Here is a 23,009-nt window from a genome sequence, read left to right as displayed (position 1 = left end):
AGACAAAAGTGTAAAAATATAATGTGTCTGTGCAGTCACTTTGATTTGTAAGAAAATGGAAAGCTTTTAGTTCAATCAGTTTGGTGGGTGGGGTACCTGGAGTTTTGGGAATGACTTGCTCATATATGTTGCACTTTTGACAGGAAGATCAAATGAGGAGGAGGAAACTTCAGATTCTTCAGTAGAGAAACACCCCAGATCATCCAGATACCGATCAGAAACCACGGGAGGTAATACAGAGCCCTTGTACAGTACAGCAAACATGGATATCCAGGAACTAGAGTCAAAAGCAGAGAGAATAGCTAGGTACAAGGCAGAGAGGCGACGCCAGCTGGCAGAAAAGTATGGATTAGCCCTTGAGTCTGATTTGGATTCTGACTACTCATCCAGATATACACGGGCAAGGAAAGATCCTGACAGCGCGGAAAGAAAGGGAGTGAAAAGTGAAAGGCAAGATGATGAAAACAAGGACTATGGCAACCTCTATTTTTCCAGGACTGAGACAAAGTCATCAAAGAGTGTGATTTCTGATTCCAAAGAGTACTCCAGCCGTGAAGATAAAGATGACCTCTCAAATGAAAAGGGTGTTAGAAAAGCAGATGACAGTGCCATTAGACAGGCTTCTGAGCCTTCAGCAACCTTGGATAGCTCTGTCCCCCTTTCCCTTTCTGGACGAGACTCTTCCTGCTATAACGAAGTGCCAATGCCACCAAAGCAAGGCCCCCGAGAGTCCCTCTCCTCACCCAAGCGGGCAGCCTCACCCACCCACTTGCAGAATGACCAGCCCTTGCACAGTAACAGCAGACAAAGGTAGGTATGATTTCTGTTTTGGTTTTTTTTTCTGTAGATTCCTTTATCTTAATCAGCTTCTGCATCAGTGTCTACAGTATTAATGAGAATGTATTTATTACCCTTGAAGAATGTATTTATTTGCTTTGGATGTCTCAGGCTGGATTAGTTGGGTTTATTGTATCACAGTGTGTGTCTGATACAAGGAAGTGGCTATGTATTTTTCTAATTAGCTGTGTCCTTGGTTTCACTTTATATTTATAGAATTTTTGCTAAAATTAGGCCCTTTGTGGAGAGGACATAAACTAGAAATTGAAGGAGTTATGGTTCTAAATCCCCTTGGGTTTTGTTTTTTGGTTTTTTAATAACCTGTTAGAGCAAGTCTTTAACTTTCTTTCTTCTATACCTTGTAATTGTTGGCTGGGAGCTTCCAAGTAGAGGCAAGCTGCTTCTCAGTGAAGATTTGACTATCTTTATGATGACTTCTGCCAAAATAAAACAGTTTGCAAACTTAAAAGCTGAAGAGTTGTCTTGGGTCAGTTGAAATAATAGTTGATTTGTTTTCCTGATGTGAAAGTGTAAAAACACTTTTGAACTGTGGTAGTCAATTTTTCAGATAATATCAGGCATTATATGTGCATGAAGGGGCAGAGGGGAGAGTTAAAATTCTGTGCTGAATTGCTTTAGACTTGACAAATTTACTCTGGTATAGGGTAACCAGATTCTTCCAGAAGGAAAAAAAATTAGTTTCCACTGATTTTACATTACAATTTCTCAGTATGGTATAGAAATACTGTCAAATTCTTATGCTGACTGAAAATAATGCATGACTAAGAATTATTTTAAAGTATGATTTTCTCTAAGTGTGAGTCTTTAATTTCTTGGTATGTGGATAGATAGAAAATAATAACTTGAAAACCTTAACTTAAAATGTTGCAACTAAAAATTATGTCAATGAGAACTTAATTTTATACATATGTGCATAATGCTGAACAGTGTTGACTATTTTTAAGAAACTGAGGTAGCTGGTATTAGCTCAACCATTTATGCTTTCCATAGAGCACAAGAGCTTTTCCATTCCCAGTTGTGAGAAATCAGGAAAAAAAAGGAAAGACACCAACATGGATTAAAGAAGTGAATGCACAGTAGTGGGCAGAGACAGGTGTTTTGGGAAGAGTACAGGGGCACTGCCCAGTTGTGTAGAGATGAGGTTAGGAGGGGCAAGGTGAAGCTGGAACTGAATTTGGCAAGGGATGCAAAGCATAGCAAGGACTTCTACAGGTATGTTAGCTGGATATGGAAGGTGAAAGCAAAACTGGTAACAATGATGAGGAGAAGGCTCAACTAGTTGTTTGCCTCAGCCTTCAATAGCAACTTCTCTTTCCACACCTCATGAGTGGGTGGACAGCAGGGTAGTGACTGGGGAAGCAAAGTCTCTTCCACTATAAGAACAAAATCATGTTCCTGACTGCCTGAGGAAACTGAACAGTAATAAGGCTACAGGACCCAATTAAATTATCCTGGAGTCTTGAGGGAATTGGCTGATATATCTCCATGATATCTGAGCAGTCAGGTGAAGTCCCAAGTGACTGGAAAAAGGGAAACATTGCACGCATCTTTAAAAAGGGTAGAAAGGAGGATACTGGAAACTGCTGCCCTGTCAGCCTCACCTCTGAGCCTGGGAAGATCATGGAACAGATCCTCTCAGAAACTATGCTAAGGTACATGGAGGACAGGGAGGTGATTCGAGACAGCCAGCACAGCTTCTTCAAGGCAAGTCCTGCCTGACCCATCTTGTGGCCTTCTATGGTTGTGTGACTACATTAGGGGACGAGGGAAAGGCTACAGATGTCTCTGTCTGTGCTCCTGCAAGAGCACACAGTCCCCACCAGCATGCTTCTCTCTAAATTGAAGAGCTGTGGATTGTTCAGTAGATGAGGAATTGGTTGGACAGCTGCATCCAGGGAGTAGTGTTCAACAACTCAGAGTCCTGATGGACATCAGTGACAAGTGGTGTCCCTTAAGGGTCTCAGTGGGGACCAGGGTTATTTAATGTCTTCCTCAATGATATAAGGGGGTTGAGTGCACCCTCAGCAATTTTGCAGATGACACCAAGATAAGTGGTGTGGTTGACACTCCTGAAGGATGGGATAATCACCCAGAGGGACATGGACAAGCTTGAGAAGTGGGCTCATCAGAGACTCCTGAGGGCTTTGGTAAGGCCAAGTGCAAAGTCCTGCACCTGGGCTGGGGCAAGCCCCAGTAGTACCAGTACGGGCTGGGGGTTGAAGGGATTGAGAGCAGCTCTGCCAAGAACTTCAGGGAACTGGTGTGTGAGGGGCTGCACACGAGCTGGCAATGTGCACCTGCAGCCCAGAAAGCTGCATGGGTCCTGGGCCACATCAAAAGGATCATGGTCTGCAGGTTGAGAGAGGTGATTCTGCCCCCCCACATCACTCTCTTGAGATCTCACCTGGATTACTGTATCTGTAATCCTCAGCACAGGAAAGACATGGAGTGTTGGACCAAGTCCAGAAGAGAGCCACAAAAATAATCAGAGCAATGGGGTACGTTTCCTATGAGGAAAGGCTGAGGGAGTTGAGGTTGTTTAGCTTGGAGAAGAAAAGGCTCCAGGGAGATCTGGTTTCAGCCTTTCAGTGCTGCAGGAGATGATTATAAGATTGGGACAGACTTTTTAACATGGACATTCCTCTTTTCTGATAGGAGAAGGAGCAATGGTTTTGCACTAAAAGAGGGGTAGATTGATGCTAGATATAAGGAAGACATTTTTTACAAGAAGGATGGTAAAACACTGGCACAGGTTGTCCAGAGAGAAGGTAGATGCCCCATCCCTGGAAGCATTCAGGGTGATGTTGAATGGGACTCTGAGCAGCCTGGTCTAGTTGAAGTGTCCCCACTCATTGCAGAGAGATTGGACTAAATGACTTTTAAAGGTCCCATCCAACTCAAACTATTCTGTGAGTAATAATATAATACAAATTGCTGACTGCATTATCTCTAATTTCAGATTTTTTTCTGGATGAAGCTTGGGTAGTATTTGAATAAAACAAATTTCCCCTAATTGCTGTCTATCTTTTGAAGGAAACCATTTGCACCCACCAAGATGTGGTGTAGTACTTAAAGCAGCCAAGAGCTTAAATGTGGGATTTGGTCTCTTGTTTGGATACACATGTAGGCAGTAGCTGGTATTTTAAAGGCCATGTTGCCAAGAGCCCATTCTTTAATATCCCTGACACTTTCAGTCCCAGTGTGTGCTCCCTGGTATGATATTCAGAGATGTGAGAATAACCTCTCTGAAACTCTTGTCCCTGATTCTGAGTGGTAAAAAAGTCATTGTGTCCATGCAGTCCATTTAAAGTTACTTTGTGGTGGTCCCTATAAAGCTATTTGCACAAGAGAAAAAAAGGCTCACTCCAGTTGTTCAGGTGACTGCTGTTCTGAAGTCAGTTCCACATTATATACAGGCTATAAAATCAGTTTCGTTAAATTTAAATTTCCTGAGTTCAAATTGGAAAATAAATGCAGCTCACTTTGGAATATATATGAAAGCTTTTGTGCCTTCAGTACTAAGATTTAATAATTAATCCAGTTACCCATCATGAGAAGGTATCATTTGACATTGTCTGCATTTGGCTCCTGAAATGGCTGATTAAATTCAAAATATGGCTTGCGTTCTTCTGATTGCACTCTTCAAAGGATGAATGATCAAGTACAAATAATTACTGCTTGGGCTGTGCCCACTATAAAATTGTGCCAAAGTACACATTAAAAGAGAAGGAAGTTCCTGTGCTTCAAAACAATTCCAGCTAGCTGCTTCTAGTCAGCTTCTGTGAAAAGGTTTTCCCTCCTCTTTGGTCAATTCTGTTAGGGATTCAAAAACATTGGAAAACAGAAGGTGTTTCAACAGTTGGTGTTTGCTGTTCTAAGATAGATTTGGATTCAATGACAACTGTAGGTGAGTTCTCAAATTTAAACTTACTTGCATCAAATACACTGTTATCTCCAGAACAGTTGTTGATTTAACCTTTTCCAACTATTTTTCATAAAAGAGTAGTTAAGAAAAATTGAAGTATATGACCTGGAGCTTAATTTGGGGGTGTTATCCCAAATGGCTCTTCTCCAATGGAAAAGTTCTTTCATAAGTAGTGGAAAGCATCCTGGATGCTTGTCACCTCTGGGGAGTGAGTTTGTAAATATTAATGTGGCAGGACAGGCTGTGCTTGCAAGGTTAAAAGTACTTGATGTGTTCTACTGTTGCTGGGGGATTGTAGGCGAAGGTGAACATTAGGAAAGTTTTTGAGAAACTTTATGTAGGAAGCCTGCAAACAGCCTTTCTTGCACTGCTGCAGAGCTTTAAAAAGCTCTTCTTTCTTTTTATGCTTTCAACTGTAAAATGTGAACAGAGTAAAGTCAAGGCAAGATTAAATTAGGGGTCACTTTTTTCTTTGTTTTTCCTTTGCCAAGTCACCCAGTAGCACAGTGACTTTGACTTGTGCTAACCAGGTGGGCATTTCTGAAGCTCTGTGATACAGGGTTACAAGAGGACAGAGGGATTTCAGATACTCCTGAGAATTTCTTAGGAAATATGATGTAGCATTATGAAATTTTCACTTCATTAAATTCCTATTGCTCCTTTGTTTTGGTTGCAGCAGTCTTTACCACTTTAAATCACAAATTAAAGGAATGGTTTTAACAGCTTTTACAAATGTCCTTACACAAACTGATCCACAATGGCAAATGCAAATATAAGGTTGTGTAGTTGCTTTTACTTCTCAATTTTTGGGCAATGTGGACTTGGTAAAGTTACCTCTGCAGAATCTTTACCACTTAGCATACTTTGTATATGTTTGTGGGATTATATAATAATTTCTTTCCCAGTTTATTACCTTTGAATTGGACTAGTGTGCATTGCTTTTGTTTTCTAGAACTGTCCTCTGCAACTGAATAATCAAAATTAAGAAGCAGTGGGGAAGGGAGATGGGGAGAAATAATGGGAGCATGTATTGAGATCTCAGAAATTACCTGAAGTTCTGTTTTCTGTAGTAGTGCAGGGAAAGCAAAACCTGAATGGTTTCTTCAGAAAGATTCGGAAGGGGACACACCTTCACTTATCAGCTGGCCCTCCAGGTATCATAAAGCATAGCTGTGTGGCTAACAATCAGACTGCAAACCCTCCCTTCTTTCCTTTTACTATCTACATTTAACACTTGCCCTTAATTTTCCTTTAACAGCAGCAAGTAAGAAAGTGAGGTTTTTGTGAATAAAAAGCCTGTGAAACTTTTCTGAAGCATCTGCTTTTATTCTAACTTAGAACCAATTGGTATTTTGGTGAAAAGTAAAAATTCCCCAAGCTTCTTCCACAGCTACTATCATTCTGGTTTCCACTAGATTTTATAACTTCTTATTTCATTTTGTGCTCTGCAAACCAGCATATTTTTTACTGTACACCCTTCCATCTTAGCATTCCCTACAAGTAAATCCTTAAATTCCAAAGGAGATGGTACAAGAGAAGTAAGAAAAAAATTACATGGAAAAGTAAAACAAAATCATGACCAAAGCTACAGGCAGCTGCTTTCTCCTGGTTTGGTAACATGTACAGTAAGCCCACCATGAAAAGCATTGCAGGAAGACTGTTTTTATGTTCCTGGTTAAAGTAATACCTATAACCCAGTACTAACATTGGTGTGGATGCTCTGGAGAATGCTTGGTACATGTAGTTCAAAGCATATTTCTTCAGATTTAATACACTTTATGTGCTTAAGTAACTTTCCCTGACAAGTGCATCAATCTTGAGAGGTAAGAAGCACCAAAATGTTAGAAAGAGTGGTGTTTCAAATAACTTTGGATATCCTGAATTATTCTCTTAGATAATTTGCCTTTTTTCCCCCCTAAGTCTTACTTTTTTCTTTTTTCTTAATGATGTAAACTCCAAAAAGTCTGTTGGTAGCAAGCCTGGAATTGCACATACTTTGAGCTGGATTACTTACTTTCAAACAGTAGTTTCCTAGCTTGACTCTCTCTCTTTCCTGAAAACTAAAATTATTTTTTTCATACCCAATTGGGAGGGGAGGAAGTACAGGGCTTTCATTTTTAGTACTGCGTGTTTTATCTGCAGACACTCACCCTGTGAGGTGTCTGAGCCTTGGTGAGGCTGTGAAAGTGCTGGAGAGCTTTACCTGCAGCAGTAGCCCCAGAGCAAAGGCTGCCCCTGGCTGCACGTGCTTGCCTTCCACTGTGCTGCTGTATTCCATTTAGAAAGGTTAAATAAAACTCTGGCTTGCATGGATGTTGCACAAGTCCAGAGGTGTTTCTAGAAAACTCACTGAAGCAAGGTAACTTTTGGGAACAAGTGTTTTTGTTGCAAGTTTTGCATGTTAGAATGTAATGAAACATTTTAAAACAGAATGTCTGTTTCAGTTTTTAAATGCCTTTTTCCCTGCAAGCTCTCTGAAAAGCAACAGCCATGCCATAGTTTTGCTTTTGGGTTTAGGACTTGCCCTTTCAATGTTTTTATTCACTTACTGAAACAGGTTACACTACATGTGATTTTTCAGATGTCTTAAATGATACACAAAAACACAAGTAAACCAGTCTCTGGCAAAATATCTGAAGGGCTAGGTGGAGATAACATGTTTTTTTCACCCCTTTCCCCAATGCAACAACGTCTTGGTGTGATGCAAGCTTCCCAGTGTTTAGACATCTTCAGACATCTGACTGCATACACAACTGCCAGTAGAATTTGCAATTTCAGGCTGAACCCAACACTGATAATATAAAAAGCAGTTTTGATCATCTTGTTTGTTTGAGACTATGGGTATGTGCTGTTTGGCAAATGCACTTGTGATCTCATGAGAACATGCTGTATGTTCCCAGAGCTTGCACAGTTACCTTCTCAGGAGTCATGCATGGCCATGGCCCCTGAATCACTTGACTGTTTTTGGGCAGTATTACTGCTAAGACTTGGGGGAAGGAAGGGGTTGCATCATAAGATTGCTTTATTTTAATGCATTGTTTTTTATTTTACTACAATGTTGCTGTCTGTACCCACAGTAGGTGTCTGTGTTCCTTTCCAGATTGGGTATTGCTGTTCACAGCTTTAATCCTTTTTCTTTCTTAAAGAGTAAAAGTTAGAGAGAAATTGGTGAAAGAGGAAAGTGCTCGTGGAAGCCCTGAACTTGTCACAGACACAGTATCTCAGAGAAAATCCCATCCAGTGCCAGCCCACTACATGCCTCTTCAGACAGAAACGTCTGCCTTTGATAGGGTTCAAAATCAGCCCGTCAGTTCCGTCCGCCAGCCAATCCATGGCTATATCCAGCCTGCTGGCATTGCTCACACAGCTCAGCTGATGGCAGCAGAAGAACCAGCAAACAGCCCTGCTGGCAGCCTCCTCCCCTCAGACACAAAGCCCTCAGCTGCCACTGCCTCGGAGAGCGAAAAGAAGGAAGCACCCGGTTACGGAGCAAAACCTGCTGGAGAAGATTCCTTGGAGGAGGAACAGGCTTCCAAAGGCAGAAGGCCCATTCTGCCATCTGAGATTCGCAAGCAAGGGAAGAACCACGAAGGCCTCTTTGGCGGAGGAGAGTTGGAGACCCCTGTAGGGAGCTCCTCCTTTGCAAGCAAGCCGAAAGTTAACTCAGAAGTTCAGAGGGAGTTGGAATGCAATAAGAGGCAGGCCCCAGAGCAGCAGTATAAGACCCCTGAGAACGTAGAAAGGAGTGAAGCTGTTATGTACATACAGAGCGGATCTGTGCTGCAGCCTGACAAGGCAAAGGCTCCTGTTTGGAAAGTGTCAACAAAGCATAAGGTCCTGACTCGCTCCATGTCTGACTATACTGTGACTACTAAGCTAGAACCTTTTAAAAGTAAGGAGAGCATGGAAGCAAATCCACCAAATGGTGAGATTGGCATGGTTGACACAAAAGTCTCTGTTGCCCAGCTCCGTAATGTCTTTCTGGAGTCTGCTAATGCCAACAAGAAAACGGAACTGTAGGTGACATTTCACTCGTATTTTCGTGTGAAACTTGCACGTCCTTGGCAAAATTACACCCACTCAACAGCAGTTGTTGTTCGGCACTTAAAGCACACAGCTTAGCTCTCACCAGAGTGTACTGGAGGCTGAGATGGTTTGAACCCTGCTTTTGTGCTTCTGCTTGCTAGTGCGAGTTGTGATATGGGGTAGCTGGAATGTGTTCGTCTGCATGGACCCGGAGGAGCATGCAGAGTGGTCTCTGGGGAGTTTTGAGATGCTTACATCTATGTTTTACTTCTCTCTCCTCTTTTCTTTCCTATGCGCTCTCTGTCGTGCGATTTGAAAGTGAGTCTCGGTTTGAGATGTCGGCAGCAGGTAGTACTGTGTCTGCCAATGGGGACCGTGGGCCACGAAAGGCGAGGCGCTATTTTACTCCTGGTGAAAATAGAAAGACTTCTGAGAGATTTAAAACTCAACCTATAACATCAGCAGAACGAAAGGAGACAGATAGGTAGGCACGTACGTAGCTCTGTGTAGCATTCTGGAGCAAGTGGATATTAACAAGGCTGGGACAAGATTTGTCCATGTATTAGAATAAACATTTTCAAGGTTATTGTTTGTCTTTAAAAAACAATTTATTGTAGCTTCTTACAAGATGAAATCTAAACCCCTCCCCCCAACAAAACCAATTTTGTTGCAAATTCCTCTCATTTGAAATAGTGAACAGTGAATCATCATAAAGTAGGTGTTTGGTTCGAATGTTAAATGCTTTTGGTTTCACATAAAGGGTTTCCTTTCCATCTATCTGCTGTATCATTTACTCTCTTTGTAAACCACCAAAGGTACCTTTTTATGTTAAAAAGCTGGTAGCAAATCACAGACATTTATTTTCTGCAAGGTGAACTAGAAATAATTTTCCTTGACTATATTTAAGTTTGGCTGCAATTGCTTGCATTTATGCTTTATTAAAGGATGTTCCCAAGTGGACACTGCTGAAACTTGAAAAACAGATAAATTCTCCTGCTACTTCAGATTGAATTTGAATTTCATTTTTGATGTCTTGTTTCCAGCTAACTTTTTTCTGTTTGATAATTTTTCACTAGGTCAATTTTGTATGCAGAAATACCAACTGCTGACGGTATGTTGCTGTACTGTTTTCCAAGGAAGAAATGGGCTTTGATGTGTTTTATTTTGTTTTAACTAAAGAACTGTTTGATAATAAAAACAAAATCCACTTGAAAATATCTTTACCTATGACAGACTACATTTCAATCTCATTTTCAGTCCAAAAGTCTGTCTGTGGATACCAAACTTCAAATGGAAGTCAAGCAGAGAATGGCTTGAAACTTTTCTATATAGTTGGGGTTGGATTTTATCCTAATTTGGACAATAAATAAGCTAGTTGGGAAAAAAAATTAATCATTGGTCAGTTTTAATTACTGGTCTAGGACTTATAATTTAAAGAAAGCCTGTAGTATATTGTGAAACTGATGTTGCTTACTTGTTTTTTGGCTAAGGAAGTTGCAAAATGCAGGTTATTAAATTACAGAATTCAGTCTGCCATCTTGCTCTCTTTCCCTCTTGTCACCCTTGGCAAGTCTGGCACAAATTAAGTAGGTAATCTCATGAGTAGCTATATTTAGATTTAATGCCTTATGCTATTTGAAAGCTGATATTCCTTGCAGCTCTGAGATGCTGGCTCTTGGATCTGGAGGATGCTGATTTCAGCTCCTGAGGATACCAATTTAGCCTCTGAGAAATGTGGACACAAGGGGGTGATCAGAATGGGCAGCTAGTAGAAGATAGATGTTCAGTTCTCTTCACTCACCCTTAAGGCAGTCTTTATTTTCTTTGTCCATGTGTTTTCATAGGCTGATGCAATAAGTTTGGTTATTCATCAAATGTTGTTTAGATAGTTTGAAAGGACTTGAACTGTCCTGAAGACAAGTCTTTTTTTTGCAAATCGTGTTAGACTACATGTCAGACTGTATTGCTCATTTGATGCAATACGTGTAAAAACAGGTGAAGTTTACACAGCTGTGTTCACAATAAGTTTTTTGTTAAATGTGAGAAACAGCCAGCTTATTTGCTGGTTTGTAATTATTCATATTAAAAATATTGCTCTTAATATGAGATTGATTGATTATGTTCAGCCTCCTTTTTTTTCTCTTTGTGTAGATGAAGAAAAATTGGATGACCGAGCTAAATTAAGTGTAGCTGCAAAGAGACTCCTTTTTAGAGTGAGTATTGCATTGAATTAAACATTTCAAATAGAAGATGCTGAAGGAACCCAAAGTGCATTAGAATGAAGTATAATGCAGTTAACCAAGTTCAAGATACATAACTTTTGTTTTTTACTTCATTCCCTACCTACACAGACCTGTTGCCTGCTTTAAGAGTGTCATTTAGGGAGAAGTGTGTAGTTAGTTTTAACTCCATGGTGCATACTGTGCGGTTGCATCTTGCTTCTAATTCAGAGATGGGCATTTGGGAACTTCACTGCTGTGCATGCAAGAAACCTAAGGATAAAGTATTGTTTCAGAACTTTTCTTCCATGGTTTTAATTATGACATACGTCCTGTTAGGAAATGGAAAAATCATTTGAAATGAAAAATATTCCCAAACCACCTAGCAGAAGCTCGGCAGTGGAGCGGAGGCTGCGGCGCTTGCAGGACAGGTCTCACACCCAGCCCATCACCAGTGAGGAGGTGGTCATTGCAGCCACGTAAGTCTGCTGTTGGCTCTACCCCAGCTCCTGCTTTCAAACCTGGGAATAAGCTCCATATCTGTGGTGCTTATAACTTTGTAGCCAGGAAAACATTTATATGGATATATTGCTAAGGGCCTTGAGAGCCACAGGGGAAACTATACTGAAATTCCTTTTTAAATGTAGAGGGACTAGTAAAGCATAACTTGTATGAACTGTAATTTGGCAGGAAGTTTAGGAACCTGTGGATTAGGTAAACGAGATTAATCATAGCATTGTTTCATAACCCAAATGAATAAGATAGTTTGTGCTGAGGGAAATCTGCACAATTTCTTATGGAATGTATATGTATTGGGGAAAACTTTTTACACCCTGAAATCTCAGAGGTACTTTTTGGAAATGCTTTTCTTGCACTATACTCGTATATGATGACATTTTCCTGAAAAGGGGAAAATCATTTTGGGGGGGAAATTAAACAATGGTGAATTGAATGGATGTTCACCTAATGGTCAGATTAGGTTAACTTACTTCATGGGTTAAGAATAACTTCAAGAGACAGCCTGTTTGCTCCTCTAGGTCTTTAGTTCTTTCAAGATACTTGTAATTACTTTGCAAATGTCACAGCAGATAACTCAGTTAATTAAAAATGATTGCTGTTTGGTTTTTTTCTGTTTTGTTTTGGTTTGGTCTTTTCTGTAGTTAACACTTAATGTATTGCTTTTCTTAATGCTTTTTCTTCTCTCTCCCTGTGAATTTTCCCTCCTTGGCAATTCTTTAAAGTGAAACTGCCCCTGCTTCACGTTCTGTGAATACCCACACAGTAGTGACAAGAGTACCTAGTCCCACTGTAGTTAAGAGCACTGTACAACCTACCAGGTACTGGGGGGGTAAACATGCATGTTACATGGAGCACAAGATTCCTCAATAGCAGATGCATCTTTAAAGTCTTGAATGCCTTTTCAATGTGTCAAGTGAATACTTGTTTCAAGAATATTTAAAACATTCGTCAACTCCATTTATGTTTGCATGATAAAGCAATGCAGCTTTTTTTTGTCAAGCGTCTGTTTTCAGGACCCTTCTAACCACACTTAACCTGTTGTAGAAGCTTATTCTTCTTCTGAAAGAAATTAATTTGCATGTGAGCAAACATAGCAGAACCCTCTTTGCTTTTGTAATTTTTTGTATGGTAATATCATCCTAAGATGAAAATAGCACAGCTGAGTGCTTGATTTCACAGGCAGTACATGTCCTTTGTCTGTCTCTACATGTATTTTTTTAGCTTGCAAAATTAAAGGAAATATAAGAAATTGCACCACCTATAGGTAAAGTTGCAGAATACTGTTCTGAATGAGAGAATTTTAGCAGAGACCATGACAGAAAAAAAATAGTTAGAGAATACTACTAATTCCATAAATGTGAAAGAAGTTGAACAATAAAATATTTTATAGTAAACATGAATAAAATACATTATTGTAGAGACAAATGCAGTTACAGCTTTTATGAATCAATATGTCTGCCTTCAGCATTGGTCAATTTTCAAAATCAAAGGACTCTGTTTCAAAACCAATTTTTCTTGTTGATTTATCCCAGATAATTCAAAACAAAAGACAGTCTGAAATCTGTTGCACTTCAGATTAGAAGAGTCATTGCAATTTATTCTAACTTAAAAGCAGCACAAACTTGGAGTTTAAGTCTGTCTTTTAAATGTTTTTATCATATATGGTCCACAAATTGCTTTCAATAAAATTGAACTTTATATAAATTGTACTGTAGGACCTTAAAGGCATCTTAAATGTCTCTCCATATCTCTGTGCTCTGTATAAAGAGATTGTCTGGAAAATCTCTCTTCGATCTTGAGTTCCCTCGTAAAAAATGTTGTGTCCTCATCAAATGAATTCATTAATGAAAATGTAACTTTTTTTAAAATCTTCAGCTGTTGAATTAGAATTCATCATGCCAATGTTGAACCACTGCATACCCACTTAGGCTGCTACATTACATTGGCTATTGTGCTTCACGTGCAGATCTTCTGCTTCTATCAGGTTGAGATTTTAAAGCTGCACAAGGGCTTCTTCAAAACTAATTTCCAGTTCTGCTTCTTCAGCTTGCAGGCATCAGCACACCAAAAAATTTTAGCTAAAGAGGAGATAAGAGCAGCCAAAGAGGCGATGGGGCAAGATCAGTCTGAGGAACCAGATTCTTCCACCTTAAGCTTGGCAGAAAAGATGGCTTTGTTTAACAAACTGTCTCAGCCAGTATCCAGGGCCATCTCCACAAGGAATCGGGGAGATCTGAGGCACAGGAGGATGAATGCTCGTTACCAGACTCAGCCAGTCACCCTGGGAGAGGTTGAGCAGGTAAGTGCCATCACAGCTCCTTTGCATTTCTTTTTATTGGAGAAAACAGCTTCAGTGTAAGATACCATAAAGGCTGGCCTTTCCTTTGCTCTGAACTACACCCAGAGGAAAAAGTTTGTCAGGAAGCTGCCTTCTGACATTGAACATTCCCTGAAGTGTTCAAATTTTTTGGTATGGTTTTCTTCTTTTTTAAGGTAATTTGAGACTATATCGACTTCCTGCCCAGTGCAAGTTGTACCTTTCACAGTGTGTGTCACTTCCACTAGAGTATTACATGTTGTCTAAAAGTAAATTCTTGATCAAAGGTGTAAAAAACTGAGACACACATCATTTTGCTTTAGTTGTAATTTCAGAGCATTTTGGAGCTTTGTCATGTGCAGTTTTCAGGCTCTTTCCTGAAAGCACAATATATTTCTGTTATTAGTAAGGACATAGTCTGTCATTTTCCTCTGAGAGGAGGCATTGATTTTTATCTGTATTTTTTTTCCCTAAAAGCAGAATACTTTTGAAATTCAGGAAGTCAAAGAGAAATTATTTAATGTGCAGTGAAATTTGGCTTCCTGTTCTGGAATACTTCATCTAATTGGAACTGCAAAGGAATGCCTTTTTAGTAAAGCCTCAGCATAAGGTGGCCCAGAAATGATCTCTTAGATCTCTTCACAATAGCAGAAACAGCAGTCCCTTTGCACTACAGCTCTGAAAGAAATCACTTTAACAGTCAAGCACAACTCCTGTGCTTGTCATATTTCTATGTATTTGGATAAATCTGAGTGTTAGAAAGTTCCTACCCTTTTCTTTCTATATGCTTCATTCATGATTATACATTTTCTATATTTTATAATAACAGGATAGTGAGAAAGCAGGATTTCTCTAAACATATTGGTGCAAGGCTGTACAGATTATAATTGTACTTTATGCCTACTTCACTTGCACATGAAGTAGTAATAAATGCTTTACAGATTTATTTAAGCAAGGTTTCCATACCTTACATAGTCCTTTTTCCATTCACTCTCCACATGCCAATTACTGTCACAGCATGTCCTCTTTTATGGTTGTGTCACCAACTTGTTTGGGGCCAGGACGGTGGTAAATGGAACAGGGCTGAAGCAGATGGGGAAGAAGTGACAGTCACATCACTTTGTCAGCCTTACAGAGCAAACATGCTTTTCAAGCAAGGAAAATCAGAGGAAACATGTTGTGTCATCTTTCTGAACCTAGCAAATGAAATCAGAGTTGACTCTAAAGCAAGCTCAATGGGAATGTATTTTCAAAAAGACTTTCTACAGTGAACTGTTCATTGGAGTGTTGGGGGGTTTTGAGATGCCAGTATGGTTTTTCTAGGAAGAAGCAAAAGAGAGCTCTCAAAATAGATAACTAGAGGTTATATTCCCAAAGTGCATATTTGAAAATGTAAATGTCTTGTAACTAATACTGAATTCAATTTTCTGATCTCCTCTAAATTTCTAATTCTGATAGATGCAATGGAAAAAAAATAAACTGGTAACTATTTTCTTAATCTTGTTTTGGAATCTTTGAGCTAACATAGTCTTTGCTCTGCTTCCCAGTTTTCTTAGTGAATGACTGTTGTCTGTGTTTTATGGAATCTGCATGCACTTTTTAGATTCTGAGCTGATTTCTCTTACTGGTGTGATCTTGTCTGTCCTTTTGCACACTGTTCACTAACTCTGCAGTTTAAGAAAAAAACAAAAAAAAACCCTCCAGATGTGTATGAGGCATGTTTGTAACTCTCTTTCATAGCTTTCATAGCTTCTCCTTTGGAGAAGATAAAGCTCTGCATGTTGGGGAAAAAAAATGCATCTTAACTGCATCTAGGAAAATTTTACAAAATTATTATGTTAGAAGAGTAGAAAAGATAATTGTTCCACCATGGGGGCTGGCAGAATAAGTTTGGAAGTGTTTTTAATGTGCTTCTTAGGCTCAAATACTTTGCTCATGACAGCCAATGTTTATATTTGAAAAAGTCCTGCATGAAGGTGATTTATGTGGAGGGAGCATCAGGAATGTTTGCCCTGGGTTAGGACAGCACGGAACAGTCCCTCCCTGGCACTCAGTGGTCACCAGAGCTGGGAGCTTCAGAGCTGTGTAAGAGCAGAGCTGTGCCAAAGCTAATGAGTCCTGCTGAGATGCAGAGGTGATTAGCCTGGGCACATGGCATGTTAGCTGGCATCTGGAACCTGAGCTAATTCTTTCCTGCACTGCTGCACGTCCTGAGCCCCGACACAATGTCAGGTTGCATGTTCCACACACACCCCTTGTTACTAAAGATGTTGCTGCTCACATGAAGTTGTTTTTACCTTGAGTGGAATAACCCATCTGCAGACAAATTACAGGGGCATTGTTGCTTTCCTTACCTGTTCTAGTCTGTACTGATAGAGTACAATATTTACATGAAAACATACTTTGGATGAACTGATGTGATAAGGCTGCTTTTTAGAATTGATAATTTCAGAGCTTGTAAGTCCTATTTGGCTTTTTTGGATTTTTTGTTTGTTTTTTTTTTCCCCTTCATAGGTCCAGAGTGAAAGTGGAAAGATTGCTCCGCTGTCATCTGCAGTTGCAACATCAATTTCAGCCATGGCCTCTGCCCTGGCTCCCTTGTTTGGGGACCTGCCTGGGAAGCCAGGCACCGATGGCAGAGGGAGCGCTGCCACCAGGTTCCACCCTGCAGCAGAAAACTTGGACTCATCAGGAAAGCACACACACAAGTCAGAGCAGTGGCAGCCCTCCATGGAAGCACTAGAAAGCAGAAAAGCATCAAAGAAACATGAAGAAGAAAGAAAGAGGTTTCTAGCGCATGAAGCTAATGAAATTAAAAAGTACAGCTCCTTTGAGGATGAGACCGCACATCCTGTTCCTGAAAAAACAGGAGACCACCATAAAGAGACAACATACAGCTTCCTGAGGAAGGGCAGCTTGGAACTGTTTGGTTCACAAGCACTTTTTCAGCCTTTGGAACAGAAGGAAATCGATACTGGCATTCAAGGTAAATGGGAAGACACAAAAGGCCAGTCCTTTGAAGAAAAGGTAGATTTGGAAAGTGTTATGAAAAGCAAGACTTGGCAAAGAGGTGTGGTAATTACTTGCTGTTGGTGTGGTCTCATTCAGCAAATGGTGTTTCAAGCTTTATCAAGGCTGGTTATGTTTCCTTTTTCTAACACTGCTTAGAAGTACAGAAATATCTGTGAAGTGTTAAGTTTTATAAATAGAGGGGTTTGTTTTTGGTTTTTTTTCCTTTTTTCAATCTTTAAAGATGGCTCAGTTTTATTCAGATTTATTTACTTTGAAAGAAGTGGTATTATATGCTGAAGCTAAGATTTATTCTTTCTGGTTTTGCACTTTCTCCTGCCCTCCAAAATTCAGAACAAACTAAACTTGCTGCTTTGAGTCAATTATCTGCCCTTAATTTTTGCCTTACTGTGCATATAGAGTTATGAATTACCTACATAATGCATACATAACTAGGAGTGGATAATTTTAAGATAATTAATTTTGCAAAACTAGTATTATTTTCTCTTTGATGTGGTGATGAAATACAAACCAGGAAATTCTCAGAGCAATTACATTTTTATGTGCACAACATAATTTAAACTTAAAAAATAAACTTCCCTATCTTTAAATAAAGTACTTAGGAAATAAACTGTGAATTTGGTCATTTCATAAGTCCTTCTATTCTGCTGAATTTAGAAGGATGTTGTGTTCCTTTTCTGTTTTATTGTGATAGTTGACAGCATCACACTATCCTGTAGCACTAAAAGCATTTTTGTGTTCATCCTGTGAAGTTAATGTATTTTGAATTTAATGGTCTTCACACAGGCATAGAGAGGAAGGTACAGTTCTGCCTGTATTCCTCTAAAGCAGTATCCATTCTGTCCAATTAGCCTTTGATGACTGCAGGGGAGATGGAGGCTGGGATATAATAGGAGCAGCCAGATATCAGAGGGGTGTTGTGCTTGTAACGTTTCAAAAAGAAAAATGAAGATCACTTATATTTCTTTAAGGATAACTGTAATAGTGCATTTATCTTTCTTTAAGGCAGTTTTTTCCTGTGGTTTAATTGCTGCTTGAAAAAACAGACCCAAATGAGCCCCCAACACCCTCCTAGAAAATAATACCTCTATTAAGCTATTAAATGTCCTAGTATGCTACTCAAGCATTAAACTGCTTTACCAAATAGTTAATTTTCTTGTTTCAATTTTGTCTTCTTCTCTTCCCCTGCTCTTTGTTCCCTGTCACTTTCATCTGTTCCTTTTCCTGTTGGTGTGATGAGGGGAGCAGCAGTTTGTGCCTCACCCATGTGAAGTTCAGAATTGTGTATTGCACAGGATGTTCTGTGGCTTCTTGTGAGCATCAGTCACAAATGGCAGCAAGTAATGCTGCACAATTAATCTTTGTGCTCTGGCTCAGCCAGAAGTTTCTCCCTGTTAGAATAGTATGTGATGTGAATGTTTAAAATACAGATTTGCTTCTTCAGTGTTAGTAATGTAAAGTGTCTTTAAAAATAGAACTAATTCAGCTCTTCTCTTTTGAATGGGCAGACCACGCTGAAGCTTCTTCTGAACTCACCAGCACATCAGCCATGAGGACAGTTTCACAAACAGCAGCTGCAGCATCCTGTAGACTGCAGGAGCTCTCTGAACAATTGGAAGGCAAATTTTATAAGAATTCCTGTGAGATGTTTTCCATGGGAGAGAGCAAAGCACAAACAGCTGAGGATGTCCTCGATAATGCCAGCAAAACTATGTCAATTAAGGAAAGGTACTTAAATTTCTCTTTCTTTTTTAATGATCCCTATAAATATAGTTATTATATTGATGATGGTATAGAAAGCTTTAAAACTGTTTCTAAAAAAGCTAAGTAGTGATTACTAGGCTTTATTATTACTAACAGCAGAAACATGCAGCTAATCTGCCTGACATGCTTATAAAGCAGATGATGGTGAATGAGAATTACCATTCAAGAGAACATAATAACCTGATTTTGAAAGAGCCACCTGAATAATCAATGAGTATTTCAGAAAATTAAAGTTGTAAAATATACATGTTCTAATTACACTTATATACTCAATATACTTCTCCAGGTTCTGCTTTCAGTTATACAACAGGTATAATGTGATCCTGGTTTATTTTAATAACCATTTCTTCTTGGTCTGCAGGAGTCCCTTAAATAAGGTGATTAGAGGGAATCACAGATAGACTCTGATATTGCCCCACTACTCCAGAAGTACCTGGTAGCCATTTTGACTTCTAGGAACTTACTGTAGGGATTTTAAAAGGATAGTAAGTTGGACAGGTTTATAGGAGTACTAGAAATACTTTTTCCAACCCAAGTTCATTCTGATCTGAAACAAAATGTGAAGTCCAGCACTTGTGCAGAGAGTGGGAGTTCAGGATTGAAGTGCCAATAGCTGCTGTAGTACTTGTAAAAGTTTTCCTAACTTAGTTAAAACTTTAAGAGTATAAACTCAGTCACAAATTGGTAGCAGCCCAGTGAGTGAATTATGACTATTTAGCCTATCTTAGCCTCAGTTTTTCTGCATGAAAGCAGAACCAGTTAATGAAAATAACTGCCTGATTAAACGTTCACTGTGTAAAAGTATTCCCTCAACTTAATGAGGGGAGTGTGATATTAGGCATTCTGAACCTTTTTTTTTTCTTTTAAATGTAATTCCAAAGTTTGTTTCTCAAATTCATGTGTTTCTAGGAGGTATGTGAGTCATTTTCATTTACAAGCATCCCCACTCCCTGTCAACCCCTTTACACAAGGGGGTGCAGAGGCAGCTATAGCAGCTGTGCACTCTTAGTGCCCTTTCTGAAGGCTGTACTTACATTTTCAGTTTACTGTTGTTTTGTTTAAAGCAACTTTCATCCCCCTTCCCTATCCCCTCATGTAAATATGTCAATTGTCTTGGCAGATGAGGTTTAAGATGAATAACTTCTGGTTTATAGGTGGTAAATGATCTACCATCCCTGATCCTGGTGGAGAGAAAGAGGTTGGAGGGAAGATCCAAGTTTTAGTAGCTGTTCCAGTCCTAACTTCAATGCCTCAGCTGAGTTGATCTCTTGAGGAACTGAAGCCTGTCAGTCACACAATCAGGAACCACTTTTGTTAGGACTCCAAGACTGTGTACTCGGTCCCAGAGCTGCCAAAAGGAAATACCTGCTGTCTTGTCAGGATTTTGTATACCCTGATTCCACAAACATCTGTAAATGACTGAGCTCCTATCAAAATGTTTCAGCCTTCCAAAATACCACAGTAGTCTACTTCTTGTCCCAGAATTAAAAGACTACAACCACTAAGTTTCTTTTGCTTGGCTGCAGTTCATGCCAAGTATTCATAAACATCAAAGAACATTTCTGCTAAAGATTGACTATTACACTTGGATTTCTTTTTCCTTTTACATTCACTAACTTCATCTTCCCATCCAGTGTATTTTTCTGGCTGTGTCAGACATTCTTTCACCTTATGGAAGAACAACTTTTCCACACATGAAATAGTATTTGGGCAGGCTGCATGAATGCTGGTCTGGATGAAAGTGATTTTCCACAAAGACTTGCTTCACTAAACTAATACTATCCTCCTAGAGTGAATGTATGGCTGGCATTTTCAGAATTGCCTATATTATATAGAAGAATGAAAATCATTATTTTTTAAGGAGGAAAGACACCTATACTCTCTTCTCCTGTCTCTGTGCATTTATTGAGACCAAAGGCCATCCTGTCAGCTCCACTGTAGAAGTCAGCTGCATGCCATGATCACCATTTTAGAAAGCCACATCTGATTAATTTCTGGTGAACCTCTTACCAACATTCTCACTTTCTCAGGAAAAATCTAGCCTAAACTTAGTTTTCAACCTTTTTTGATGTATGGAAGCCTGAGCAATACTTTCTTACATAGTCTGGTTCCCACTATACTGAATTTATGCACTCTTTTAACAGTCAACTTCCTTTCTGTAGTTATATATCTCATATTGCTCTCCAGGATTTATGATTTATCCAAAAAGAGCTGGTCAAGTTCAGCCAAGGGAGAAGATGTGAAAACCAAGCCTATGTCCAGTTTATTCTAGCTCAAGGAGACAACTAGCAACTAAGATACTAAAATATTGCCACAGAAGAAAGATGTGTCATTTTGGACATTTTTTGCCAGGATTTTTGCCAAGGCCTTTCATGCAACTCTCTTTGTTTAGGCAAAACCATTGTTCAGATCTCATTTCTGTTTTCCTTCAGTATTCACTATACAGCATTTTGCCTTCAGCTCTGAAAGCTTTTGCCTTCAGGCCACCCTGACACCTCTGGGATGAGGATCATTCTGTCTTGATGTCACACAGTCTATCTCAGTAGCAGGTGAAAGAAGGATGCAGAGCAAGCTGTCAAAGATGGGCAGACACACTAAAAGCTTTTTCTTTCAAAAAAAGAGTAGAACTTATTTGCTTCATATTGGAAAAGGAACTTTTGGAGGAAAAAGTAGTGTGTCTACACTGTGAAAGTGACTAATTAATGATTATTCATTATTTATAAAAACTGGAAAACTAGAGGTATTCAATGAAACTAGTAAGCAGCAGGCCTTAAACAAATCTAAGGGTTAGACCTAATATTTGCTTTATTTTCTAAGACTTTCCAAAGAATCAGCTTTTCTGTACTGCTGAGCTTGTGGGCTTACTTTTAGGAGCCAATTCAGTAGTTCTTGCATCTTTATTCATCCAAAAGGGTGTCCTCCATTCAGCTGTTGCTGAGTCAGGGCACTCTGACTTTACTGCCACTTCCATTGTTCAAAAGAAATGCGTGGCTTTAGGTTTTACACAGCAGTGAAGGTTTTATTGGCATACAGAGCATACATGTTTCTTCTAAGTGGTGATTTCATTGCTCAAAACAGGCAAATGTGTGTTCTCACTTGTAGGAGTCAGTTCTTTCATTACATATACAGTGAAGCATGGAGGGCTGCTATGAAACCATCCTCATGGCAGAGAAGAAAACAAAGTCTCCGAAGACACAGAAGTATTCTTAGAATTACAGATTTTTTCTCTCCCTGATCAAGCAGGCTGCTTGGGTCAAAGGTCTAGAGTAAATACCCTGTGATAATGTTAGCTTAAAAAAGCCCAAAAACCAAGAAACAAAAAAACCCACTTTTTTTCCCCTGCCTGCTATGCTGAGTAGATTTTTAAAAACATTTTTAAAAACAAACCCAGCTTAGACCAAAGCTGACCAATATGCCTTCCAGCTTCAATTATCACAGATCATTTCTAAGCAAAACTGACTTGAGAGAACATAGCTACTGAAGATAACTCATTGCATGGTGGCAATTCAGTCCCATCTTGGTCTCCTCCACAGTTTTACACATGCATGGATGCACTCCAGAAGATTAGTTCTGGGCAGTGAAATCTTGTGTCCTTTCTGCAAACCATGACCATGACCTCAGCTCCTTATTGTGAGTCCTTCTCACCCCTACTCATCCTGTGCTGTGAGGTATGAAGCAACCAGACACTGTGAAGCCTGCCAGCACTGCCTGCCTGGGCAGGAAGAGAGGAAATAACTGCTTTCTTGAATACTAACATTCTTACTGCCATTGTTTTCTGTAGATTTACTGTTTTCTGCATTCTTAGTTTTTCTCAAGTGACTGTCTTAGGCCCAATTGATCATCCCCAAATAGGTCAGTAGCATGGCTGAACCCCCTGGATTTTTGCAGGAGGCAGCTGCCTGAAACTTGACTTCTGGCTTCTAGACCTCTTTGGTTCTACCCTTTCCTTCTCCTCAGAGTTTCCAGAAGACATTTGCTGTGAGGATAACAGTAATCACATCTCTGAAAAAGAATTTTCATACTTTGTGGTCAGAATAGGTTTTAACTACTCAACCTGTTCAAACATTAATAGGGTTAAGGCTTTTGTATAATTCTTACTGAAATGCTGTAGATTTGAGAGCAGTATGTCATAAGACTTAATTAAACTAAAAAAATATTTAGTAGATCAATGCAACTGTTTGCAAAAGTGCTGCAGATACACATTTTATGGATTACTAAGAATGATTTCTGAAGGGTAGAAGACTCATATAAATGTTGATTTCCGAGGAAGGTAAACTGAAGATCATCATGCCTGTATAGACCTCATATTCCTTACTGACTTCCCCTGTCCCCAAAAGTAGTAACCTCAGGG

General features: G+C 39.5%; 1 protein-coding gene across 7 annotated transcripts in view; it reads left to right on the top strand.

Annotated features, from left to right (window-relative positions):
* SVIL (supervillin) overlaps nt 1–23,009 on the top strand; it is a 101,199-nt gene that overhangs the window by 46,752 nt on the left and 31,438 nt on the right. For 2 of the 7 annotated variants that reach the window (XM_077173466.1, XM_077173480.1), the window contains exons 6-13: nt 144–810; nt 9,886–9,920; nt 10,961–11,022; nt 11,368–11,507; nt 12,270–12,365; nt 13,594–13,846; nt 16,379–16,850; nt 18,403–18,622. In XM_077173466.1, coding sequence (XP_077029581.1) covers nt 144–810; nt 9,886–9,920; nt 10,961–11,022; nt 11,368–11,507; nt 12,270–12,365; nt 13,594–13,846; nt 16,379–16,850; nt 18,403–18,622 — 1,945 coding nt within the window. Of the gene's footprint in view, nt 1–143; nt 811–5,853; nt 5,938–7,929; nt 8,800–9,128; nt 9,294–9,885; nt 9,921–10,960; nt 11,023–11,367; nt 11,508–12,269; nt 12,366–13,593; nt 13,847–16,378; nt 16,851–18,402; nt 18,623–23,009 lie in introns of all 7 variants that reach the window. The other 5 variants (XM_077173472.1, XM_054633378.2, XM_077173452.1 and 2 more) reach the window with 4 other exon arrangements.

Source organism: Agelaius phoeniceus, chromosome 1 (assembly GCF_051311805.1).
Source record: "Agelaius phoeniceus isolate bAgePho1 chromosome 1, bAgePho1.hap1, whole genome shotgun sequence".
In the NCBI taxonomy this organism is placed as follows: domain Eukaryota; kingdom Metazoa; phylum Chordata; class Aves; order Passeriformes; family Icteridae; genus Agelaius; species Agelaius phoeniceus.
Note: the sequence above shows the minus strand (reverse complement) of the source record. Positions and strands in the feature narration are given on the sequence as shown.